We start from the raw sequence: 24,845 nt of genomic DNA on the forward strand, positions 1-24,845 counted from the left end.
CACCTTCCCTAGTGGGAGGATGCCTTAAGTTCCTATGGAATAGGTGGTCTGGCCTTTTAAAAAAGCGAGTGCACTGGCCCTTTAAAAGAGTGCGTGTGTGTGCACTTCCGGGGGACCTGAGCGGCGTGCACAGGCCCTGGGAGCAGGAGGCAAAAGAGACACATGGGGAGGTGAGGCAGTGTGCAGTCCGGCTGAAGTGGTGAGTGCGTTGGCCTGCCTGCTTGGAAGAGGCAGGACAGTGCAGGAATGCCGGCCCTACATGGACTCTTCTGTTTTGTGCCTGTCACTCTCTAATGATGTCACCTTTGCAGTGTCACGAGGGACTATGGAGATAGTTGGAAACCAGGGCCTGTAAACTGACCCTTAGACTAGGAGGCCCTGTGTTTTCCCTATTCTCAGATATACCCTAAGGTGGGAATGTTGGCGTCTCCTTCCTGGCCCTGCTTCTGACCAAACCTGATTTTATATCCCCTCCCCAGAGGGGCCCAGGACAAGAGTGTGATTTAACCCACAAAAATAGACAAACAGAGGAAACAAAAATACACAGAGGTATAAAACAACAAGAGATTAGGAAGAAAACAAGAGCAGGAAGGAAGCAACAACACTATGGGTAACTCCACAACAGCACAAATGAAATCTTTTTACAGCCACTATGGGACACCACAACTCACAGACTAGACTGACAGCATAAATTATAGCTGGCGTAGGTAGAAGATTTCCTCCAGCCTAAAAATGAGGATTGGCTCCCTTACAACATGTGATCAAAGAAGCCCAACGAGCAGAATGAGCAGACAGCAGGTCACCGCTCGGGTCTGCCTGAGTTGATCAGAAACATCAGAGAAACCATTGGGTGGACTCTGCAATGTGAACATAGTCTTATGCCGTGTGACATGCAGACAGGCTGCTCGGGAAGGAGGCTGCATTTCCTACCCCAAGGAAAACAGCTACCTTTCCTCCACTCGTACGTGATGGCTCAGAATCCTGTGCAGTCCTTTGGGGAGTTATTTACAGAATTACTACAGGGTTTTGGCTGCAAAATATTTTACAAAATGCTCAGACTGGGGTAAGTTAATAATAGATGCAATGCTCAGCTTCACCAGTAAATGGTAAAGTTATTTATTTTCCATTTATTTGCATCATTATTACATTATTTACTTGACATGTTACTTGTATTTGCTTTTTTATGTTGGGGCAGTTTTTGCCAAAAACTGTTCCTTTCTAACTCAGAATCCTAGACTGATTTATTTAATCTATTTTACATTTATAAACCTGTATTTGCAGTAACCCCTCCCCCCCCCCCGGTCACATCTGGGATTTGTGTCTCCTTATTGGATTTTTTGCTGCTTTGTGTATTTACACTATTCTGCGGTGTCAGATGTAATGACCGGGGACAAGCTTAATGGCCAGTTATTGACAGTGTATATTTAGAGGTCACGCGCTGCGTTCTGGTCTCGTGGGGTTATAGAATAGTGCGTATGTAATGATCACTCTCCATACATGCATAACAGGCTAATCTATTTGACGAGGAGTCCCCTCGGAGCATATTCCCCGCCATTGTCTGCAAACCCCATAGGACTGTCTTGGGTTGATCGGACCATTATTTCATGTCTGCTATATTGGTAAATGGATGAAGGAAATTATTTTTCAGCCTTCCATGAAATTACTTTTATAACGTATTTTTTTAAGGATAGACTGAAGTCTGGCTACCGACCTTAACCAAAGGGCCACCAATAATTTATGTGCATCAACCGGAAATGAGACAATCTCTACAAATATGTTTTGGGAAGGTTTTCTCGATTTTTCCACCATGCACGTGAGATGTGGTTAACAAAATCCGTCCAAATTTGAAAAGATGTCTGTAACGCTCGCTCGCCGGCAAAGATGGTACTACTGCGAGAAAAAGTGGACCTATTGGACCACAGGGGGATCCCGGGCCTAACCTTTAATGGGGTAGAGTGCGGGACTGTGGCAACTGACCCTCAGGGCAGGGACAGACATGGGTGCAGGCAGGCTGAGTCTCTAATTTAGACATAGACCACCAGAGTAGCGGAGGCATATGACACAGCCAGGACAGACAGGCAGAGTCACTAGCAAGGCTGGGAGGGACAGGCAGAGTCACAAGCAAGGCTGGGACCACTGGAGTGGCGGAGGCATATGACACAGCCAGGACAGACCGGCAGAGTCACTAGCAAGGGTGGGATGGACAGCCAGAGTCACAAGCAAGGCTGGGACCACTGGAGTGGCAGAGGCAGATGGCACGGCCAGGACGGACACAGTCACTACTACCAACTGGGCAGGATGGACAGGTAGCAGATCCAGGCAGGACAGAACTGGAACCCGAAGACAAACAAGGCAGGATGGGCTAAAACCAGGGATAGGCAGGGCTGGATGGGCTGGAACCAGGTACAGACAGGACAGACACGGCAGACTAGGGGACCTGGCAACTAGCTGACTAGAGCACAGAGCTTAAATTAACTAAAATAGGCCGTTGATCAGGCACCTCCCCTAGAGGGAGAGAGCCTTAAGTACTCAGCGATAGGCTGAGAGGCACTTCCTGGGAGTGATTCGCTGGCCCTTTAAAAGAAGCGCAGAGGTGCGTGCACATTCCCTAGGAACACTCTCAAAGGCCCTGTGTTTTGTGCACAGGTTCTGGGAGGCAGAAGCAGGAGGCACCCAGGTGGAGAAGGGCAAGGACACCAGGCAGTGTGTAGAGAGCCGATCGCGGGAGTGTGTGAGTGTGCATCCCTGCAGGGAGGAGCAGGAGGGATGCCAGCGAAAAGTATATTCTATTCTCTCCACACACCAAAGCAAAATAAATAAGTCCAGGTAGTGGTTAAAAATAATAAAAGCTTATATACTCTCCTGTCCTAGGGCCGTCAGTCACCTGTCCAATCACAACCGCTCCCTGCCTAATGATGGAGATTAGAAAGTCAATTTGTAAAAAAAAACTTTGTTATGGATAAGCTCCAAAATTTGGATTTGTCAAAATCTAATTTTTCAGAGATTTTGGTTTGTACAAATGTATTAGTGCACCCTAATCATAACGCTAACGGTTAATATTTTACTGGATTCTTTATAGGCCCAATAGAGGTTAAAATATAAACAATTACATTCACCTGTCCTAAGCTTGGCTCTCATCTGTCCTACTGCCTGAGCTCGCTGCCTGGTCCTCTGTTCACTCTGGGTCTTTGATTTTTCACTCTGCTTGCCTTCAGTCCTTTGTTCAGCAATGACTAGGCCTGGCAAAATGGGTACCACGTAACCATGTTGTGAGTCCTAGACAGCTTTTATTAGTACTAATATTTAAGGTCTGTACCTAGGGGGTGTGGCTCACAGGATCCTTGGGGGTGTGTCTTTAGGCTGTTCTGCATTATTATCCTGTGATCCACACCCGCTTTTGAAAGGCAATAAAAAGAACCATGTCATGACACCTAGACAGCTTTTATTAGAGCTAATTGTTATGGTCTTAACTAGGAGGAGTGGTTCACAGGATCCTCAGGGGTGTGTCTTTAGGCTGTTCTGAATTATCCTTTGATCCACACCCACTTTTGAAAGGCCATAAAAGGGAATACCAAGTAAAAAGGCCCATATTTCTGGAACCTCATGGGCAGGAAGAGGGGTCACTTTCTATTTGGTGACAAGTCCTATTTAATTGGATCTTCATCCTACCTTGAATGGCTTGGTTCTTCAGATACTTGCCTTTCTTGACTTCTATAGGTTTGTTATTGATTTCTGAGTCTACCTTTTGGATTTTCTGACTGGTACCTGTTATCTGACACATGGCTCTTACCTCTGCCCAGGGGGAGAATAACAAAAAAGTCATTTTTCCAACTCTACCATTCTATAATTCTAGACAAGGAAGTACAAGAATCGTTAGCTTTTCCTGTGGCTCTTAGCTTTAGCTGCTGCCTGTAATGTTGTAGGTTGTTGGTTCAAGTCCCAGGGGGAAAATACAAAAAAAAAATCTATTTTTTTCAACTCTACTCTTCCATGGTTCTTAACAAGGAAGTTCAAGAAGCAGTGGGATGAAACTAAAAGGAAGGAAATTCACATTAGACATTAGGAAAAACTTTGACAGTGAGGGCAGTCAGGGAGTGGAACAGGCAACTATGGGAGATAGTGAGGGCAGTCAGGGAGTGGAACAAGCAACCACAGGAGGCAGTGAGTGCAATCAGAGAGTGGAACAGGCAACCATGGGAGGCAGTGAGGTCAGTCAGAGAGTGGAACAGGCAACCATGGGAGGCAGTGAGGGCAATCAGAGAGTGGAACAGGCGACCACGGGAGGCAGTGAGGGCAGTCAGAGAGGGGGGGGGGGGGGGGGGGGGGGGGGGGGGGGGGGGGGGGGGGGGGGGGGGGGGGGGGGGGGGGGGGGGGGGGGGGGGGGGGGGGGGAACAGGCAGTGATAGGAGGCAGTGAGTTCCCCATCAATGAAATCTTCTATCGGAAGCTGGATAAACATATAGCTGGGATGATTTAGGAAAACCTGCACTCGCTGGGGATTGGATCTATTGGCCCTTGAGGTCCCTTCTAACTCTACCATTCTATCACATGTGGCAAGAACCAGTGGATCCCCGAGATATTTCAGCTACAAGAATCTGCATATCTGTTATAAGTGTGTAACAATCCGCAATTGAAAACAGTACCACCATTGTCCAAAGGCTATGTCCAGGATTGCAGTTCAGTCCCTTTATTTTGTGGGCAATTGAGCATCAGTACAAGAAACAGCCTGTAGAGTGGTGCTATTTCCAGTAAAAAAAAATAAAAAAAATAATAATTTTTGTCTTCTTTCAAACAACTCGATTAAACTGGTGCACAGCAGACCAGTATATTGATGGAGATATTGATCTTGATTCATTTTTTTATTTTTTTACTTTTTGCACCAACTTCTTTAAAATGGCACACATGAACTATTGCCCTTTTTTAACCTTTTTTTTTGTTTTGTTTTTGTTAATTACAAAAAGTTGCCCGTGTTTCAGAATGGTACAAAAATCAAGCCAAAGTAACTTCAATACATAAAAACACTCTGGGGTTGAAGAGTGGAATATCTTCGTGTCAAGTTTTTGAAAATAATGAATCAGGCATCAATTAATGGAAAAACTAAACTCTGTCTACAATCCTGGACATTAAAAAATACACGAAAAAACAAAAGGCTAACTCATAAAAATATTTTTTTTATTATTATTAATAATGTATTTTATATTTTTCCATTCCAAACTAAATTAGTTTAATGTATCTGTTTGTTGTTTTTTTTTTTCCCTTTTTTTTTTTCTCTTAAATCTTGCACTTTTCCAAAAGCTCTGTAATGCTAATAATTTTACACTTTACACATGAAGAGCTGTTGACAGGCATATACACTGACAAGGATATATACTCGGTGGTCTTCTTAAATAAGAGGTCATATATCAAATCATGACAGGTTGTAGAATGCACAGTGCCACCGAGGGACCTGCAGAGCTCCGCTAATGACGGCCTCTCAATATCACACAAAGGTTAAATTTATTATTTAACGCCTCTCTAATTGACCCAGATCTCTCATGAATACGGCGCAGGGCGTCTACTGGTCATGTCACATACGCTTGTCCTAGTGAAAACCAGGAAAATTTCACTTTACTTAAAAAAAAAAAGAAAAAAAAAAAAGTATAGTATTTTTTTTAAGTTTTTGGATAGCTTTCTGTAAAACTGTTTTTGGAGTATTTCTACACAGTATTATTTTCATTGTAAAGACAGCCATTTATAGTCAGTTGACTATTTTTTTCTATGGTAAAAAATAAACCAAACTATACTTTTTTTTTTTTTAAGATTTAAATGTAAAAAAATAAATACAAAATAAAATAAAAATAAATATAAAAATAAACTCGACTATACTTTAAGGTTTAAAAGTAAAAACATAAATCGAAAATTTAAAAAGATTTTATTTAGCAATTTTATTTTTTGTAGTTTTTACATTTTACATGTTTTATTTGTTACTGTTTCTTTTAAAGTTTCTAACGTTAAATATTATAAAACACCAACCTTCTATTTTGAAATGTGAAAGTTTCAAATTTCAATTTTTGTATTTTTAAAATGTAATCCCTTTAGTTACTGTGAAAAATAAATAAATTAAAAAAAATTAAAGATTTTATTTTAGTTTTTTGGGGAGTTTTTTGTAGTTTTTACATTTTACATATTTTATTTGTTTTTTTTTTTTTAAAGTTTCCAATGTTAAATATAAAACACCAATCTTCCCATTTTGAAATTTGAAAGTTTAATTTGAATTTTTCTGTTTTTGTATTTTTAAAATGTAATTTCTTTAGTTACTGAGAAAAAAATGTAAAAAGATTTTTAGTTTTTTGCAGTTTTTACATTTTATATATTTTCTTTGTTGTTTCTTTTGAAGTTTCTAATGTTAAATATTATACACCTCAACCATCTATTTTGAATTTGTAAAGTTTTGAATTGTATTTTTGAAATGTAATCTCTTTAGTGAGAAAAAATAAACACAATTTAAAAATATTTTTTTTTTTTACAGATTTTACAGGGTTTTTTATGTTTCTTTTAAAATTTCTAATGTTAAATATTTTAAAACGCAGCCTTCTGTTTTTAAATTTTTTAATTTGAATTTTTGTATTTTTGAAATGTAATTTCTTTAGTTACTAAGAAAAAAAATACAAAGTTTAAAAAGATTTTAGATTTGTGTTTTCTTTTTCAATTTTTACTTGTTTGTTTATTTTATAATTTCTAATGTTAAATATCATAAAACACCAACCTTCTATTTTTAAATTTGAAATTTTCTAATTTGAATTTTTGAAATGTAACTTCTTTAGTTACTAATTGGATCAAATATTAGAGAATACTAGTTTTGGTTTGCCATTGTCTCATTTTTTTTTTTTTTTTATTATTTTTGAGTTTCTTTTCAATATGCTTAAAAACCAGAAAGGCAAATAATTAAATGATTGTCACATTTCAAGGATTTTTGTTAACTGCTGCTCTGGTTTTGGTGCCGTCCTCTTTAGAATTGTTGCCTTCTGATGAGAATTGACAGCAGCTCTTGCAGTGTTGTGTTGCGTGCTCTCTTTTTGTGTATTGTGCCTATTGTAGTGCCGTGTAATTGGCTAGAATGTATATCATCTAGGAGGCCAATTCATGTAAAATTCTTACTTCCCGTAATGTAAAGGGTGCAGAGGTGTAAAAAGACTGGATAATTGGTTTGGTAGCTCATTGTTCGTATCGAAGTCTTGGCAGGCCGTGGAGATGGAAGAAGTGTAGCATCTGTATGATGAGTGACAATCAGGTTATTATATTGTCTGCTGCCTGGAGTGGAAATCTCAAACAAAATTAACTTCACACAACAAAAAAAAATGTTTTTTTTCCCCCCTCCGGTCTACAATAAAGTAATGAACTCCACTTCTATGTTTTACCTTCACGCGAAAATGTTATATCTTTTTCTTCCCCTTATGATTATATTATTGCTTCTGCTTTAGAATAAGTTCAATGTTACTCATTAAAATTTTGTTTATTTGGGGACTTTTTGAAGAAAAATTTTTATTTTTCAAAAAAATTGTGTGTGCTAATTATGAGAGTTAAGGGGGTGCTAGATGCCGCGATATAGCTGGTGAAAGCACCCGCCCCCGTCGTTTGTCCGTCACGGGCAAATCGCTGCCCGTGGCGCACAATATAGTTAGGAGCCGTCACACGGACTTACCTGCCTAGCGACGTCGCTGTTCCCGGCTAACCGCCTCCTTTCGAAGGGGGCGGTTCGTGCGGCGTTACAGCGGCGTCACTAAGCGGCTGCCCAATAGAAGCGGAGGGGCGGAGATGAGCGAGACGTAACATCCCGCCCACCTCCTCCCTTCCGCATTGCTGGCGGCCGCAGGTAAGCTGCAGTTCGTCGTTCCCGAGGTGTCACACAACGATGGACGATAAGGTGAGTATTTTCCATCGTTAACGGTCGTTCTTTGCTGTCACACGTAACGACGTTGCTAACTATACCGGATGTGCGTCACGGAATCCGTGACCCCGGCAATATATCGTTAGATACGTCGCTGTGTGTGACGGGGCTTTTAGGCTGCTTTCACACTTGCGTTGAACGGCGTTGTGTAACGGATGCAACGGATGAGTTACATATAATGGCACAACGGATGCTACAGATCGTACAAAATAACGCAATCCATTATAGTTTTTATTCTTGACTTTACACAACTGTGCATGCCCATATGTGTAAAGACGGATGCGTTAACGGAATCCACCACCATAGGCGTCCATTATAAAAACGGCCGCCGACGGAATCCTGCAGGTTGCGTTTTTTTGACACTCCGCCAAGTGCAGAAAAACGCTACATGCAGCGTTCCATCTGCCAGGCGGATGCAACGCAGCGTCGGCTGACAGATGCAACGCAAGGCCATCCGTTGCTATCCGTAGCTAAAGAAGTCTATGAGGAATAAAACGGTTTCCTGCAACGGTTACCGTAATTCCTCAAGGCGGCGGATAGCAACGGATGCCGTTCAACGCAAGTGTGAAAGCAGCCTAAAAGGGTTTTGTCTGGTCAGTATATATTGATGACCTATCCATAGATTAAGTCATCAGTATTGGATAGATGGCGATCTGACACCCGGTACCACTTAAGCTCAGCTGTTACAAGCTTTAGCTCCATTTCGCAGCTCTGTTCAATGTGTAGTGGCCACTGCCGGTTACTGCAGAGCAGTTCCTATCTTCAAAGAATGTGGGGATCTGGCTATCAATCAACATGACATCAGTAGCAATAGCCCACGGACAGAGCAGAGATGAAGAGAAGAAACTGTTCTGTCTACAAACAGTAGGCTGAAGAATCCCTGTTAGGATAGGTCCGTGACCTGCAACTACCTGCCTATAAGTGCCTAGCAGATCAAGTACTGTAATGCGCAGGCGTGAGAAAAGGTTAAAGACAGCCCGCACATGTGCACTACGATACCTTGATCTGCCCTGACCAGAGCATATCAAACTATGCCTGCACAGGACCTCAATGCCAGCAAGTGTGGATGACGTAGGACGCGTCATGCACACAGGCATCAGAAGAAGGAGGACGGCAAATACCACAGAGTGGAGGCGCCGGACCCGAAGAGCAGAGACACCCATCAGACCAGACCACCCCTAAGGTGAATATTATAAAAGTGTTTTTTATGTTCTACAGAGCGGCCTAGACTCTTATATGCAGTATTCTGGAATGCTGTATATAAGAGCTCACTGGTGGTGGCTGCAGCTTATAGTCGCCAAATCTGGTGACACCTTCCCTTTAAAAAGTTACACTAAAAGTCAAACTACAATATTCATTATTTTGTTCAGTTTAGAGCAGAGACATCGTACTCTCAATAAAAGTAAAAATGTGACTTCAGCTCTAAGCTGTCAACAAGTAGCAGCAGAACAGCCAGGTATGTAAAGTAGTTGCACAGAGTCTACAGCATCTAAGTGGTAAGGAATATTAGTTGAAAACTATGTAAAACCTTACTATTGCATTTGCAATGCAAAGTAACAAAATAAATTACAAAGGCAAAAAGTTTTTAAATCTTATCCTAGAAATGGGAATGTTAAATTTGTTTGATCGTGTCTACTATATTTTTGCATAATTACTATAGACCATTCTTGCTATTATTTCCCCCCCCCCCCCCAAGATTTCTTGGCAATACTTTAGTTAATTATTGAAAGATAATTTATGTAACAATTTATTTTTGTTTTTAGGTCTCGCTCGCGCCAAATCAGTCCCAAGTCACACGTACTCTAATGAAGTAGTAACGCTTTGGTATCGACCTCCCGATGTCTTATTGGGCTCCACAGAATACTCTACCTGTCTGGACATGTGGTAAGTCTCGCTTGAAAGTTCATTTATTGTAAAATTGCCAAGTTTTAATTGAAGGTGAAGAGGAATGACCGGGCACTGCAGCCCCAGGTGAGTACTCACGGGTTGTGGTTCATTTAGAAGTTGGATCTCCGGCAGACTCCAGTGGTGCTCAGCTAGTGTAGATAAAGCGATCCAATAGATTCCTTGAGGTAGAAAGAGCGGGACTTCACAATGGAGAATTTGCAATGTTTTAATATACCATTGTAAACAGAGTGGACCTGTGAAAGCACCTGTTTCAGTGCGAAACGTCCGTCGTCCGGCTTACCTGTACTCCCCCCTCCCAATCTATGCTGTAAAGCAGGGGTGGGCAATTAATTTTCCCATGGGGCCGCATGAGAAATTGGGATGGTTTTAGAGGGCCGGACTAATATAATTAACTCGGTTATATATATAATATGTATATGTGTATATATATATATATATATATATATATATATATATATATATATATATATATATATATATATATATATATATATATATATATATATATATATATATATATATATATATATATATATATATACACACAAACACGCATATATACTGTGCGTGTATAATATATATACACATACACACAATGTATACATACACACACAATCCCCATATACTACATCACTACACCCGCCACATACTACACCTGTAATATACATCAGTATACACTACACCTGTAATATGCTACATCACTATATACTACACCTGTAATAAACTGCAGCACATCACTATATACTACACCTGTGATAACCTACATCACTACACCCCTATATACTACACTTGTATTATACTACATCACTACACCCCTATATACTACACTTGTATTATACTACATCACTACACCCCTATATACTACACTTGTATTATACTACATCACTACACCCCTATATACTACACTTGTATTATACTACATCACTACACCCCTATATACTACACTTGTATTATACTACATCACTTCTCCCCTATATACTACACTTGTATTATACTACATCACTACACCCCTATATACTACACTTGTATTATACTACATCACTACACCCCTATATACTACACTTGTATTATACTACACCACTACACCCCTATAAATACCTGTATTATACTACACCACTACACCTGTAATATACTACACCACTACACCCCATATACACCTGTAATATACTACACCACTACACCCTTATATACACCTGTAATATACTACACCACTACACCCCTATATACACCTGTAATATACTACACCCCTATATACACCTATAATATACTACACCCCTATATACACCTGTATTATACTACACCACTACACCCCTATATACACCTGTATTATACAGGTGTATATTGGGGTGTAGTATAATACAGGTGTATATAGGAGTGTAGTATAATACTACACCCCTATATACACCTGTATTATACTACACCACTACACCCCTATATACACCTGTAATATACTACACCCCTTTATACACCTGTATTATACTACACCCCTATATACACCTGTATTATACTACACCACTACACCCCTATATACACCTGTAATATACTACACCCCTTTATACACCTGTATTATACTACACCCCTATATACACCTGTATTATACTACACCCCTATATACACCTGTATTATACTACACCACTACACCCCTATATACACCTGTAATATACTACACCCCAATATACACCTGTATTATACTACACCCCTATATACACCTGTATTATACTACACCCCTATATACACCTGTATTATACTACACCACTACACCCCTATATACACCTGTATTATACTACACCCCTATATACACCTGTATTATACTACACCCCTATATACACCTGTATTATACTACACCACTACACCCCTATATACACCTGTATTATACAGGTGTATATAGGGGTGTAGTATAATACAGGTGTATATAGGAGTGTAGTATAATACTACACCCCTATATACACCTGTATTATACTACACCACTACACCCCTATATACACCTGTATTATACTACACCCCTTTATACACCTGTATTATACTACACCCCTATATACACCTGTATTATACTACACCCCTATATACACCTGTATTATACTACACCACTACACCCCTATATACACCTGTAATATACTACACCCCTATATACACCTGTATTATACTACACCCCTATATACACCTGTATTATACTACACCCCTATATACACCTGTATTATACTACACCACTACACCCCTATATACACCTGTATTATACAGGTGTATATAGGGGTGTAGTATAATACAGGTGTATATAGGGGTGTAGTATATTACAGGTGTATATAGGGGTGTAGTATATTACAGGTGTATATAGGGGTGTAGTGGTGTAGTATATTACAGGTGTATATAAGGGTGTAGTATATTACAGGTGTATATGGGGTGTAGTGGTGTAGTATATTACAGGTGTAGTGGTGTAGTATAATACAGGTATTTATAGGGGTGTAGTGGTGTAGTATAATACAGGTGTAGTATATAGGAGTGTAGTATAATACAAGTGTAGTATATAGGGGTGTAGTGATGTAGTATAATACAAGTGTAGTATATAGGGGTGTAGTGATGTAGTATAATACAAGTGTAGTATATAGGGGAGAAGTGATGTAGTATAATACAAGTGTAGTATATAGGGGTGTAGTGATGTAGTATAATACAAGTGTAGTATATAGGGGTGTAGTGATGTAGTATAATACAAGTGTAGTATATAGGGGTGTAGTGATGTAGTATAATACAAGTGTAGTATATAGGGGTGTAGTGATGTAGGTTATCACAGGTGTAGTATATAGTGATGTGCTGCAGTTTATTACAGGTGTAGTATATAGTGATGTAGCATATTACAGGTGTAGTGTATACTGATGTATATTACAGGTGTAGTATGTGGCGGGTGTAGTGATGTAGTATATGGGGATTGTGTGTGTATGTATACATTGTGTGTATGTGTATATATATTATACACGCACAGTATATATGCGTGTTTGTGTGTGTATATATATATATATATATATATATATATATATATACATATACACACAAACACGCATATATACTGTGCGTGTATAATATATATACTCATACACACAATGTATACATACACACACAATCCCCATATACTACATCACTACACCCGCCACATACTACACCTGTAATATACATCAGTATACACTACACCTGTAATATGCTACATCACTATATACTACACCTGTAATAAACTGCAGCACATCACTATATACTACACCTGTGATAACCTACATCACTACACCCCTATATACTACACTTGTATTATACTACATCACTACACTCCTATATACTACACCTGTATTATACTACACCACTACACCCCTATAAATACCTGTATTATACTACACCACTACACCTGTAATATACTACACCACTACACCCCTATATACACCTGTAATATACTACACCCCTATATACACCTGTAATATACTACACCCCTATATACACCTGTATTATACTACACCCCTATATACACCTGTATAATACAGGTGTATATAGGGGTGTAGTGGTGTAGTATAATACAGGTGTATATAGGGGTGTAGTATAATACAGGTGTATATAGGGGTGTAGCATAATACAGGTGTATATAGGGGTGTAGTATATTACAGGTGTATATAGGGGTGTAGTGGTGTAGTATAATACAGGTGTATATAGGGGTGTAGTATAATACAGGTGTATATAGGGGTGTAGTATAATACAGGTATATAAAGGGGTGTAGTATATTACAGGTGTATATAGGGGTGTAGTGGTGTAGTATAATACAGGTGTATATAGGGGTGTAGTATAATACAGGTGTATATAGGGGTGTAGTATAATAGAGGTGTATAAAGGGGTGTAGTATATTACAGGTGTATATAGGGGTGTAGTGGTGTAGTATAATACAGGTGTATATAGGGGTGTAGTATTATACTACACTCCTATATACACCTGTATTATACTACACCCCTATATACACCTGTATAATACAGGTGTATATAGGGGTGTAGTGGTGTAGTATAATACAGGTGTATATAGGGGTGTAGTATAATACAGGTGTATATAGGGGTGTAGTATAATACAGGTGTATATAGGGGTGTAGTGGTGTAGTATAATACAGGTGTATATAGGGGTGTAGTATAATACAGGTGTATATAGGGGTGTAGTATAATACAGGTGTATATTGGGGTGTAGTATATTACAGGTGTATATAGGGGTGTAGTGGTGTAGTATAATACAGGTGTATATAGGGGTGTAGTATAATACAGGTGTATATAGGGGTGTAGTATAATACAGGTATATAAAGGGGTGTAGTATATTACAGGTGTATATAGGGGTGTAGTGGTGTAGTATAATACAGGTGTATATAGGGGTGTAGTATAATACAGGTGTATATAGGGGTGTAGTATAATAGAGGTGTATAAAGGGGTGTAGTATATTACAGGTGTATATAGGGGTGTAGTGGTGTAGTATAATACAGGTGTATATAGGGGTGTAGTATTATACTACACTCCTATATACACCTGTATTATACTACACCCCTATATACACCTGTATAATACAGGTGTATATAGGGGTGTAGTGGTGTAGTATAATACAGGTGTATATAGGGGTGTAGTATAATACAGGTGTATATAGGGGTGTAGTATAATACAGGTGTATATAGGGGTGTAGTGGTGTAGTATAATACAGGTGTATATAGGGGTGTAGTATAATACAGGTGTATATAGGGGTGTAGTATAATACAGGTGTATATTGGGGTGTAGTATATTACAGGTGTATATAGGGGTGTAGTGGTGTAGTATAATACAGGTGTATATAGGGGTGTAGTATAATACAGGTGTATATAGGGGTGTAGTATAATACAGGTGTATATAGGGGTGTAGTATAATACAGGTGTATAAAGGGGTGTAGTATATTACAGGTGTATATAGGGGTGTAGTGGTGTAGTATAATACAGGTGTATATAGGGGTGTAGTATTATACTACACCCCTATATACACCTGTATTATACTACACCCCTATATACACCTGTATAATACAGGTGTATATAGGGGTGTAGTGGTGTAGTATAATACAGGTGTATATAGGGGTGTAGTATAATACAGGTGTATATAGGGGTGTAGTATAATACAGGTGTATATAGGGGTGTAGTATATTTTATAGGTGTATATAGGGGTGTAGTGGTGTAGTATAATACAGGTGTATATAGGGGTGTAGTATAATACAGGTGTATATAGGGGTGTAGTATAATACAGGTGTATAAAGGGGTGTAGTATATTACAGGTGTATATAGGGGTGTAGTGGTGTAGTATAATACAGGTGTATATAGGGGTGTAGTATTATACTACACCCCTATATACACCTGTATTATACTACACCCTTATATACACCTGTATAATACAGGTGTATATAGGGGTGTAGTGGTGTAGTATAATACAGGTGTATATAGGGGTGTAGTATAATACAGGTGTATATAGGGGTGTAGTATAATACAGGTGTATATAGGGGTGTAGTATAATAGAGGTGTATAAAGGGGTGTAGTATATTACAGGTGTATATAGGGGTGTAGTGGTGTAGTATAATACAGGTGTATATAGGGGTGTAGTATTATACTACACTCCTATATACACCTGTATTATACTACACCCCTATATACACCTGTATAATACAGGTGTATATAGGGGTGTAGTGGTGTAGTATAATACAGGTGTATATAGGGGTGTAGTATAATACAGGTGTATATAGGGGTGTAGTATAATACAGGTGTATATAGGGGTGTAGTGGTGTAGTATAATACAGGTGTATATAGGGGTGTAGTATAATACAGGTGTATATAGGGGTGTAGTATAATACAGGTGTATATTGGGGTGTAGTATATTACAGGTGTATATAGGGGTGTAGTGGTGTAGTATAATACAGGTGTATATAGGGGTGTAGTATAATACAGGTGTATATAGGGGTGTAGCATAATACAGGTGTATATAGGGGTGTAGTATAATACAGGTGTATATAGGGGTGTAGTATAATACAGGTGTATAAAGGGGTGTAGTATATTACAGGTGTATATAGGGGTGTAGTGGTGTAGTATAATACAGGTGTATATAGGGGTGTAGTATTATACTACACCCCTATATACACCTGTATTATACTACACCCCTATATACACCTGTATAATACAGGTGTATATAGGGGTGTAGTGGTGTAGTATAATACAGGTGTATATAGGGGTGTAGTATATTTTACAGGTGTATATAGGGGTGTAGTGGTGTAGTATAATACAGGTGTATATAGGGGTGTAGTATAATACAGGTGTATATAGGGGTGTAGTATAATACAGGTGTATAAAGGGGTGTAGTATATTACAGGTGTATATAGGGGTGTAGTGGTGTAGTATAATACAGGTGTATATAGGGGTGTAGTATTATACTACACCCCTATATACACCTGTATTATACTACACCCTTATATACACCTGTATAATACAGGTGTATATAGGGGTGTAGTGGTGTAGTATAATACAGGTGTATATAGGGGTGTAGTATAATACAGGTGTATATAGGGGTGTAGTATAATACAGGTGTATATAGGGGTGTAGTATATTTTACAGGTGTATATAGGGGTGTAGTGGTGTAGTATAATACAGGTGTATATAGGGGTGTAGTATAATACAGGTGTATATAGGGGTGTAGTATAATACAGGTGTATAAAGGGGTGTAGTATATTACAGGTGTATATAGGGGTGTAGTGGTGTAGTATAATACAGGTGTATATAGGGGTGTAGTATTATACTACACCCCTATATACACCTGTATTATACTACACCCTTATATACACCTGTATAATACAGGTGTATATAGGGGTGTAGTGGTGTAGTATAATACATGTGTATATAGGGGTGTAGTATAATACATGTGTATATAGGGGTGTAGTATAATACAGGTGTATATAGGGGTGTAGTATAATACAGGTGTATATAGGGGTGTAGTATATTACAGGTGTATATAGGGGTGTAGTGGTGTAGTATAATACAGGTGTATATAGGGGTGTAGTATAATACAGGTGTATATAGGGGTGTAGTATAATACAGGTGTATATAGGGGTGTAGTATAATACAGGTGTATAAAGGGGTGTAGTATATTACAGGTGTATATAGGGGTGTAGTATTATACTACACTCCTATATACACCTGTATTATACTACACCACTACACACCTATAAAACTACACCCCCCCCCATATACCACACCTGTAAAACTACATTCCCATATACTAAACCACTACACCCCAAATATTTGTCAAAAGTTACCCCTCTCCCCCAGCCCCCCGCCTGCCCGCCCCCATTGTCCCTGCAGGTTACTAGTAACCACTCACCTCTCTTCTTATCGTTCCCGTCCTCAGACACCTCCGTACGAGCCCCCCGCTGAGCTGCTTTTCCTTCACATGGCCAGGCTGCGCCGACGCTGTATTCCTAGGAGCCCCCGCCGCTGCCTCTCTCCATACAGCCCCCGCCTCTGCAGCTTCTCCTGCCGGGCGGGAACTTTTCAAATGACACACGTGCGCCGTACTGACGATATCAGGGCGCGCGTGTGTCACAGAGAAAAGTGTTGGGCAAGGAACAGAGGAGAGATTCCTGCGTTCCGCTGCCTACACTGTGCGGAGCTTCAGGATCTGTCCTCTGTTTTCTGCCCGACACGCAGCGTGTGATGAGGGTCAGGGCCGGCTCCAGGTTTTTGTGGGCCCCGGGCGGAAGAGTCCCAGTGGGCCCCATCAACACGCAGACACACATACGTACACATACATATTTAAAGACAAACTCACAAAAATACATATAGAACGGACACATCTATACAGCCATATACACTGACATACATAGATATACATTATACATGCCTACAGACACACAGCTCTGCTGCATACATACAGACACACATAGCTCTGCTACAGACACACATAGCTCTGCTACAGACACACATAGCTCTGCTACATACATACATAGCTCTGCTACATACATAGCTCTGCTACATACAAACACACATAGCTCTGCTACATATATACATACATACAGACAGACACACACGCGGCTCTGGGGCCCAGCACATACGGCACCGGGGAGGGGGGGGGGGTTTGCAGGGAATACACTTAGTGGGGGAGAAGAGCCCATACAGCTCACCAGGGCCCATAAATCGGGGGGTGGGGAGGGCACATACCGCTCAGGTCACGGTGGAGAGGGGGCCCACACAGAGCCGGAAAGAAGCACTGTGCTGGGGGTCGCTGGCTGGCACTGCAACTCTCATCTGTGGGATGAGCAGGACGCCGGCCGGTAGCTCCGCCCACAGATGAAGTTCAACCAGGAAGTCTTTTCTCCTTAAAGGGACGGCGCCGCAGATTCCTGCCGAGGACTGCGGTCCCCGGAACTCGGCCCGGGGGCAACAGAACTAAGGCGAGTGGGCCCCGGCCAAGGGGCACCAGAACTGACGAGGCCGAGTGAGCCCCCCTGGCTCTCCAGGGCCTCGGCATTTGCCTGGGCACTGATGAGGGCAATCTGACCACGCGCCTCCCGGAGCCTGGAGCTCCGGACAACAGGTCAGATTGCCCTCATCAGTGACCGGCCAGCAAGGACGCCCTGAGCCAGGCGGGCCGGTCACAGAGAGTAGGCGGGCCGGATGTGGCCCGCGGGCCGCCCCTTGCCCAGGTCTGCTGTAAAGGGTGCTTCACATGCTGCGACATTGCTATCGATAGCTAGTGATGTTGCGAGCGATAGCACCCGCCCTGTCGTTCGTGCAACATTTGGTGATTGCTGCCGTAGCGAACATTATCGCTACGGCAGCGTCACGCGTACATACCTTTTCAGCGACGTCGCTGTGATCGCCGAACAATCCCTCCTTCAAGGGGGAGGTGCGTTCGGCGTCACTAAATGGCCGCCCAATATCAGAGGAGGGGCGGAGATGAGCGGCCGGAACATGCCGCCCACCTCCTTCCTTCCTCATTGCCGGTGGACGCAGGTAAAGGGATGTTCGTCGACGAACAAGCAGCGGCATGCACCACCAACGATATTATGAAAAGGAGCGACGTGTCAATGATCAACGATTTTTGACGGTTTTGTGATCGTCGCTCCTTGGTGTCACACGCTGCGATATCGCTAACTGTGCCGGATGTGCGTCACTAACGACGTGACCCTGACGATAAATCGTTAGCGATGTCGCAGAGTGTAAAGCACCCTTAACTCTGTTTACAATGGTATATTAAAACATCGCAAATACTCCATTGTGAAGTGCCGCTCTTTCTACCTTAAAGAATCTACCAAGTTTTAATTTAATACATATAAACATGTTGCAAATTGTTTTTTTTTCTTATGGGAGGGTAATAGTGTGAAACTCGTGAATAATTTGTGGAAAAAAAAAAAATCAGTTTCTCAAATCTCTACCCAGAAGTTCTGCCTCTGATATTTTCACTATGCCGGCAGTGGAGATGATCGAGACGTCACGGACAGTATCAGTGGGTGTCATAGACATTGTCATTACATTGGCAATGTTGTAGCTGGAGCCTGTGGTTTCACCTAGCCAGGTTGAATGTTGAGTGTGCTGTCCACCAGCTCAGCAGGAGTAATCATAATCCAGCTGTGGCCAGTGGGACACCTCCACACCCTTCTTAAACTCCCAGCATACTGCTTGTAGTAGCCAGATATTGAGCGCCATCAATCTGTGTGGATACCCTTTTACTGACCCTGCTTTATCCTAACCTTGTCTTACCTGTTATCCTTCCTGACTTTGACTCTGCTCTGTCTGCCTTCATTCACTTCTGACCTTCTAGAATCTGACCTCAGCTATTCCATTGACTACAGTTTTTTCTTCCAACTCTGTCCCAGTTTTGCCTCTTATGATACTGATCTGGCTTTGTCTCTGTCTCTCTCTTTATAGGGTACTTTACACACTGCGACATCGCTAACGATATATCGTCGGGGTCACAGTGTTTGTGACGCACATCCGGCGACATCGCAGCGTGTGACAGCTAGGAGCGACCATCACCGATCGCAAAAACGGCAAAAATCATTGATCGTTGACAGGTCGCTCCTAATCATAATGTCGTTGGTGTTTCATTCCGCAGGTTGTTCGTCGTTCCTGTGTGTTGTGACACCGCAGGAAAGACGAACATCATCCTACCTGCGTCCACCGGAAAGGAGGAAGGAAGGAGGTGGGCGGCATGTTCCGGCCGCTCATCTCCTCCACTCCTCTTCTATTGGGCGGCCGTTTAGTGACACTGCTGTGACGCCAAACGCACCTCCCCCTTGAAGGAGGGATTGTTTGGCGACCACAGCGATGACGCTGAACAGGTATGTGTGTGTGACGCTGCCGTAGCGATATTGTTCCCTACGGCAGCGATCACCAGATGTCGCACGAACAACAGGGGCGGATGCTATCGTTCGCGACATCGCTAGCAATAGCTAGCGATGTTACAGCGTGTAAAGCACCCTTATCTTTCTCTTACTCTGTCTATCTGTCTCTATCTCTGTGTCTCTGTCTCTTTCACTCTCTCGGTCTGTCTCTCTGTCTCTCTCTGTCTGTGTCTCTGTCTCTTTCACTCTCTCTGTCTCTCTCTCTGTCTCAATCTGTGTCTCTGTCTCTCTATTTCTTTGTCTCTCTGTCTGTCTCTTTCACTCTGTCTTTCTGTCTGTATGTCTGTCTCAAATGAGGTGGCTGTGTGAAATTTTGTGATTGTACATGCGACGGTGCGGATTCCTTTAGCACACACACACACACACGCGCGCACATATACACACACACACACACACGCGCGCGCACATATACACACACACACACACACACACACACTCAGCTTTTTATATTAGATTGTTATCATTACTGATATTACTGCTTCATGTTTTGCTTTCATTTTTTTATTCTTGTCCTTTTTGGATAATTTTGCTAATAATAATAATAATAATAATAATAATAATAATAATAATAAAAAGTATACTAGTAATAAGTTCATTTTTAAATTAGTATCGCTAAATCTTTAGCAAACTGTGACTTTGGTTCCTCGGCTGAAATTCCGGTTACATCCTATATCTTAATAAACGCACATGTTATTTGTTAAAAAAATTAAGATGGCTATTACCAATGTCTGTATGATGAATGTTACACCCCCGACCTTTAGTGACTTTGGTACCGAAGCTTCACAAATACAGGTTGACTCCTCCTGGGGTGAAAACAAGTGACAAATGACACTATTAGGATTGTGTTTTATTTCTCTACCTCCTCGCTGATGTCTACTGATGGGATAGAATAGAGCGTATTATACTGTATTCCATGGTCGATCAGTTACGGAGGGTTTTATTTTTTCTTTTTTTTTTTTTGTACTTGGAAAGGATCTTGAAGTGTCTGCCAGATAAAACAAGCCTCTTATGTTTCCACAAGTACCACCCAACAAAACAGATGATGAGAGTAAATGGCCCGACGTTGTAATGAATGAGGTTCAGTGAGGATTCCGCTCAAGCGGAGGAAGGAAACGGCCCCACAATTGAGCGGACCAGCTGCACTTAAATGGCTGCACAAACATTGTCGTTTTTGGACCGCTCGATGAGCAGGTGCTCCTATCTGCAGACTATTTTTACACTTCATTAGCTATTGTAGAACATTAGGGATGTAACTAAAAAGTAACGACTCAAGTGCAATCTGCGGAGACTCCTAAGCCTGCGTCCTAAATTACCAGCCGTATGGACGTCTTACATTACTGAAATCAATGTTTACTCTTTACCGCCAGAGTAAAAAAAGAATAAAAAGCATAAAAATTGCCCCCTAAACAGAACACACAACATAAAGTGATCATCGAAAATTCCTTCGGTTGTCCTCCTCCATGCTTCACTAGTTTATCATATCACTTCATGATCAGTGGGGGGGGGTCAAACATTTTGGACAGAAGGGGATATGGTGCTAAGACTTAAAATGTAACCATTGTTTTAATTTTCATTTCATAAATGAATAGTACATATGAAAATATAGCAGCTTTGGAATATATCATATCAGACAAATCTGCTTCTTTCTCTTCCAGAATTGATCATTCATTATCAAAATTCTAAATTCTAAGGTAAAATCTGTATCCATTACTTAGTTAAAAAAATGGCAGTTGGTATCGGCAGTTGGAGGAGGGAGGAGCTAGAGACATAGGGAGAAACTAAAGGCAGAGCTACGCCTTCTCCTCCCTCTTCGATCTACATAGAATCTCATCAGCACCAACTGTCATCTCCTATTTCAGTGATGGTGCAGTCTTCACTGATTATAGATTTCACCTTAGAATTGAGAATTTTGATAATGACTAGAGATGGGTGAACCCGCAGATGTTCGGGTTCAGTGGGTCTAGCTGGACGTTTTTTTAAAAAAAAAAAAAAAAACTGGTTCAAGAGTGGATTTGAACACAAACTTGATCCCGGACCCCGAACAAGTCTATCAGGACCTGAACTTAAATATTATAAATTGGCATTAGTAAGGGCTAAGGGTCTTCAAAAGGAAGAAAAGTGGGGACTAAAGCAGGATAGTTATACTTGCCAAGTCTCACTGTTTCCGGGTCCGCTCATTGAATCTCATGAATATTCACTGCTTCACCCGCCCACCCTCTTTGACAGTGTCTATGATCAGTCTGTCAGCATCTGTGATTGGTTGCCTTCACAGTAGGGTCCTGGTAGTGGAGTGTAAAAATAAATAAAAAATTGAAAAAAAATGCCATAGAGTCCCCCATATTTTAATACCCAGTGCAGATAACACAGACAGCTTGAGGCTGCAGACAGCAGCTGTGTTATCTTATCTGTGTATAAAAATATGAGGGACCCCAGGCAGTTTTTTTAAAATAATTTAAGCAATTTAAAAAACTGTTTTCTTCCCCCCAATTATGATACCCAGCCAAGATAAAGCAGACCGTTGCGGGTTGGTATTCTCAGGCTGCGGAGGTCCATGGTTATTGGGCCCTCCCCAGCCTAGAAATAGCAGCCTGCAGCTGTCCCGAAATTTGTGCATCTATTAGATGCGACAATTCCAGCACTTTACCAGGCTCATCCTGATTGATTTGCAGTAGTGGCAATCAGGGTAATATAAGGGGTTAATGACAGTTGTGATTTGTAAAAAAAAAAAAATTACAGCTGTCATCAAGTCCAAGGTTAGTATTGGGGAGGGGTCTATGAGACCCATCCCATTACTGATCATGTAAGTCAAAAGAAATAAACACAAAACACAGAGAAAAATCCTTTATTAAAAAAATAAATAAAAATACCTTCTTTCTTTAATATATTAATCCCCAAAACACTCCTGCCGGTCCGACGTAATCCACACGAGGTCCCATGACAATCCCTGCTCTGCTACATCTGAGGTCGCTGTGTGCGGCCACATTAAAGAATATGACCTCAGGTGAACTAAGCTGAGGTGAACTCGTGTACCTCATTGACCTCACCTCAGGTGAAGTTATTGAACTCAGTGCTGGATTACCGGATTAGGCTATGTTTCTGCACGAAATCTTCATCTCCTGGCAGGAAAACTCACTGAATCGCATCAAAAACGCATGCGGTTTCAGTCAGGAGATGCTCAACTAGCTCAATTCAGTAATCTGGCATGGAGTTCAATGACTTCACCTGGGGTCACAACTGGAGTACCGTAGGAACCCCAGCTGTGACCTCTGGTGAACTGACCTGAGGTGAACTCATGGAACTCAATGACCTCACCTTAGGTGAAGTCATTGAACTCAATGCTAGATTAGAACATTAGACTCACAGCTACGGCTCTTTCAGTGTGTCCAGTGGGCCGCAGTGATCAGTCACGTTTTCTAATGTGACTGTGCACTGTGATCTCAGATGTACCAGAGCTGGAAATGCTGTGGGACATCGTGGTGTGGATTCGGTGGACCTGCAGAGGTGTTTTGGGGGTTAGTAAATTGGAAAAAGAGGGTGTTTGGTTTTTTTTATTATAAATAATGCATTTTTCTTTTTACTTACACTATTAGCGTAGATGCCTCCCCACTACTAACTTCAGGATTGATGAGAGCTGTGATTTTTTGACAAAGCACAACTGTCATTAACGCCTTGTCTTACCTTGATTGCCACCAATCCAGGACAATCGGGAACAGCCAAGGAAAATTCCAGGATTGGCACATCTAATGGATGTGCCAATTCTGGGTGGCTGTAGGCTTCTATTTTTAAGCTGGGGAGGGCCCAATAACCATGAAAATAAGCTTGAGAATACCAGGCCCCAGCTGTCTGCTTTATCTTGTCTGGGGTACACTCCCCATTTTTTTTTTTTATTTTTTTTTTATTTTTAATGTTTATTTAAATAATTTTAAAAAAGCTGCATGACATGGGTCCCTCATATTTTGAGCACAGCCCACATAATGCACACAGATGGGGGCTGCAGCCTCCAGCTGTCTTCTTTTCTTTTTTTTTTTTTTTATATATGCGCTGGGTACCAAAATACGTCAGACCCTACGCCACTTTTTCCAAATTATTTTTACACTCCACATCCGGGACCCAGAAAGCTACTGTGAGGACAACCAATCACAGATGATGGCAGTCAGATTGCAACCAATCATACATGCTGTCATAGAGGGTGGGCGAGGAAAGCAGTGAATATTCGTGAGATTTAATGAGTGGACCTGGAAGCAGTGTGACAGCCGTGTGGAGACTCTAAGATGTAGTACAAAGTTGTTTATTTTCATGTGTACTATTGATTTATGAAATAAAAATTAAAACGACAGTTACGCTTTAAAGGAATTAAAAGGAGTCCAGTGAAAACAAGCTATTGACTATCTAAAGAATAAGTAATGACGTATTGATGTCGGGGGGGGGGGTTTCGATCACTGGAACCTACATCAATCGACAGAAAGGGACACTGATATAGAGATGGAGCCTGAAACGCGTCTGCGTTATCTGTATGATGAATGGGATTTTAATGGACATTTAAAAAACTAAGAATTATAAGGATCTTTGTCACTAGATTCTATTCTTTATCTACAAGGACACTTTTATC

The 24,845-nt window shown here is 41.0% G+C and overlaps 1 protein-coding gene across 4 annotated transcripts in view; it reads left to right on the plus strand.

The window, feature by feature from the left end:
- CDK14 (cyclin dependent kinase 14) overlaps window positions 1-24,845 on the plus strand; it is a 629,746-nt gene that overhangs the window by 402,039 nt on the left and 202,862 nt on the right. For all 4 annotated transcript variants that reach the window (XM_075315629.1, XM_075315630.1, XM_075315632.1 and 1 more), the window contains one exon: window positions 9,691-9,811. In XM_075315629.1, the coding sequence (XP_075171744.1) occupies window positions 9,691-9,811 (121 nt within the window). The remainder of the gene's footprint in view (window positions 1-9,690; window positions 9,812-24,845) is intronic.

Source organism: Anomaloglossus baeobatrachus, chromosome 6, assembly GCF_048569485.1.
Source record: "Anomaloglossus baeobatrachus isolate aAnoBae1 chromosome 6, aAnoBae1.hap1, whole genome shotgun sequence".
Lineage (NCBI taxonomy): Eukaryota > Metazoa > Chordata > Amphibia > Anura > Aromobatidae > Anomaloglossus > Anomaloglossus baeobatrachus.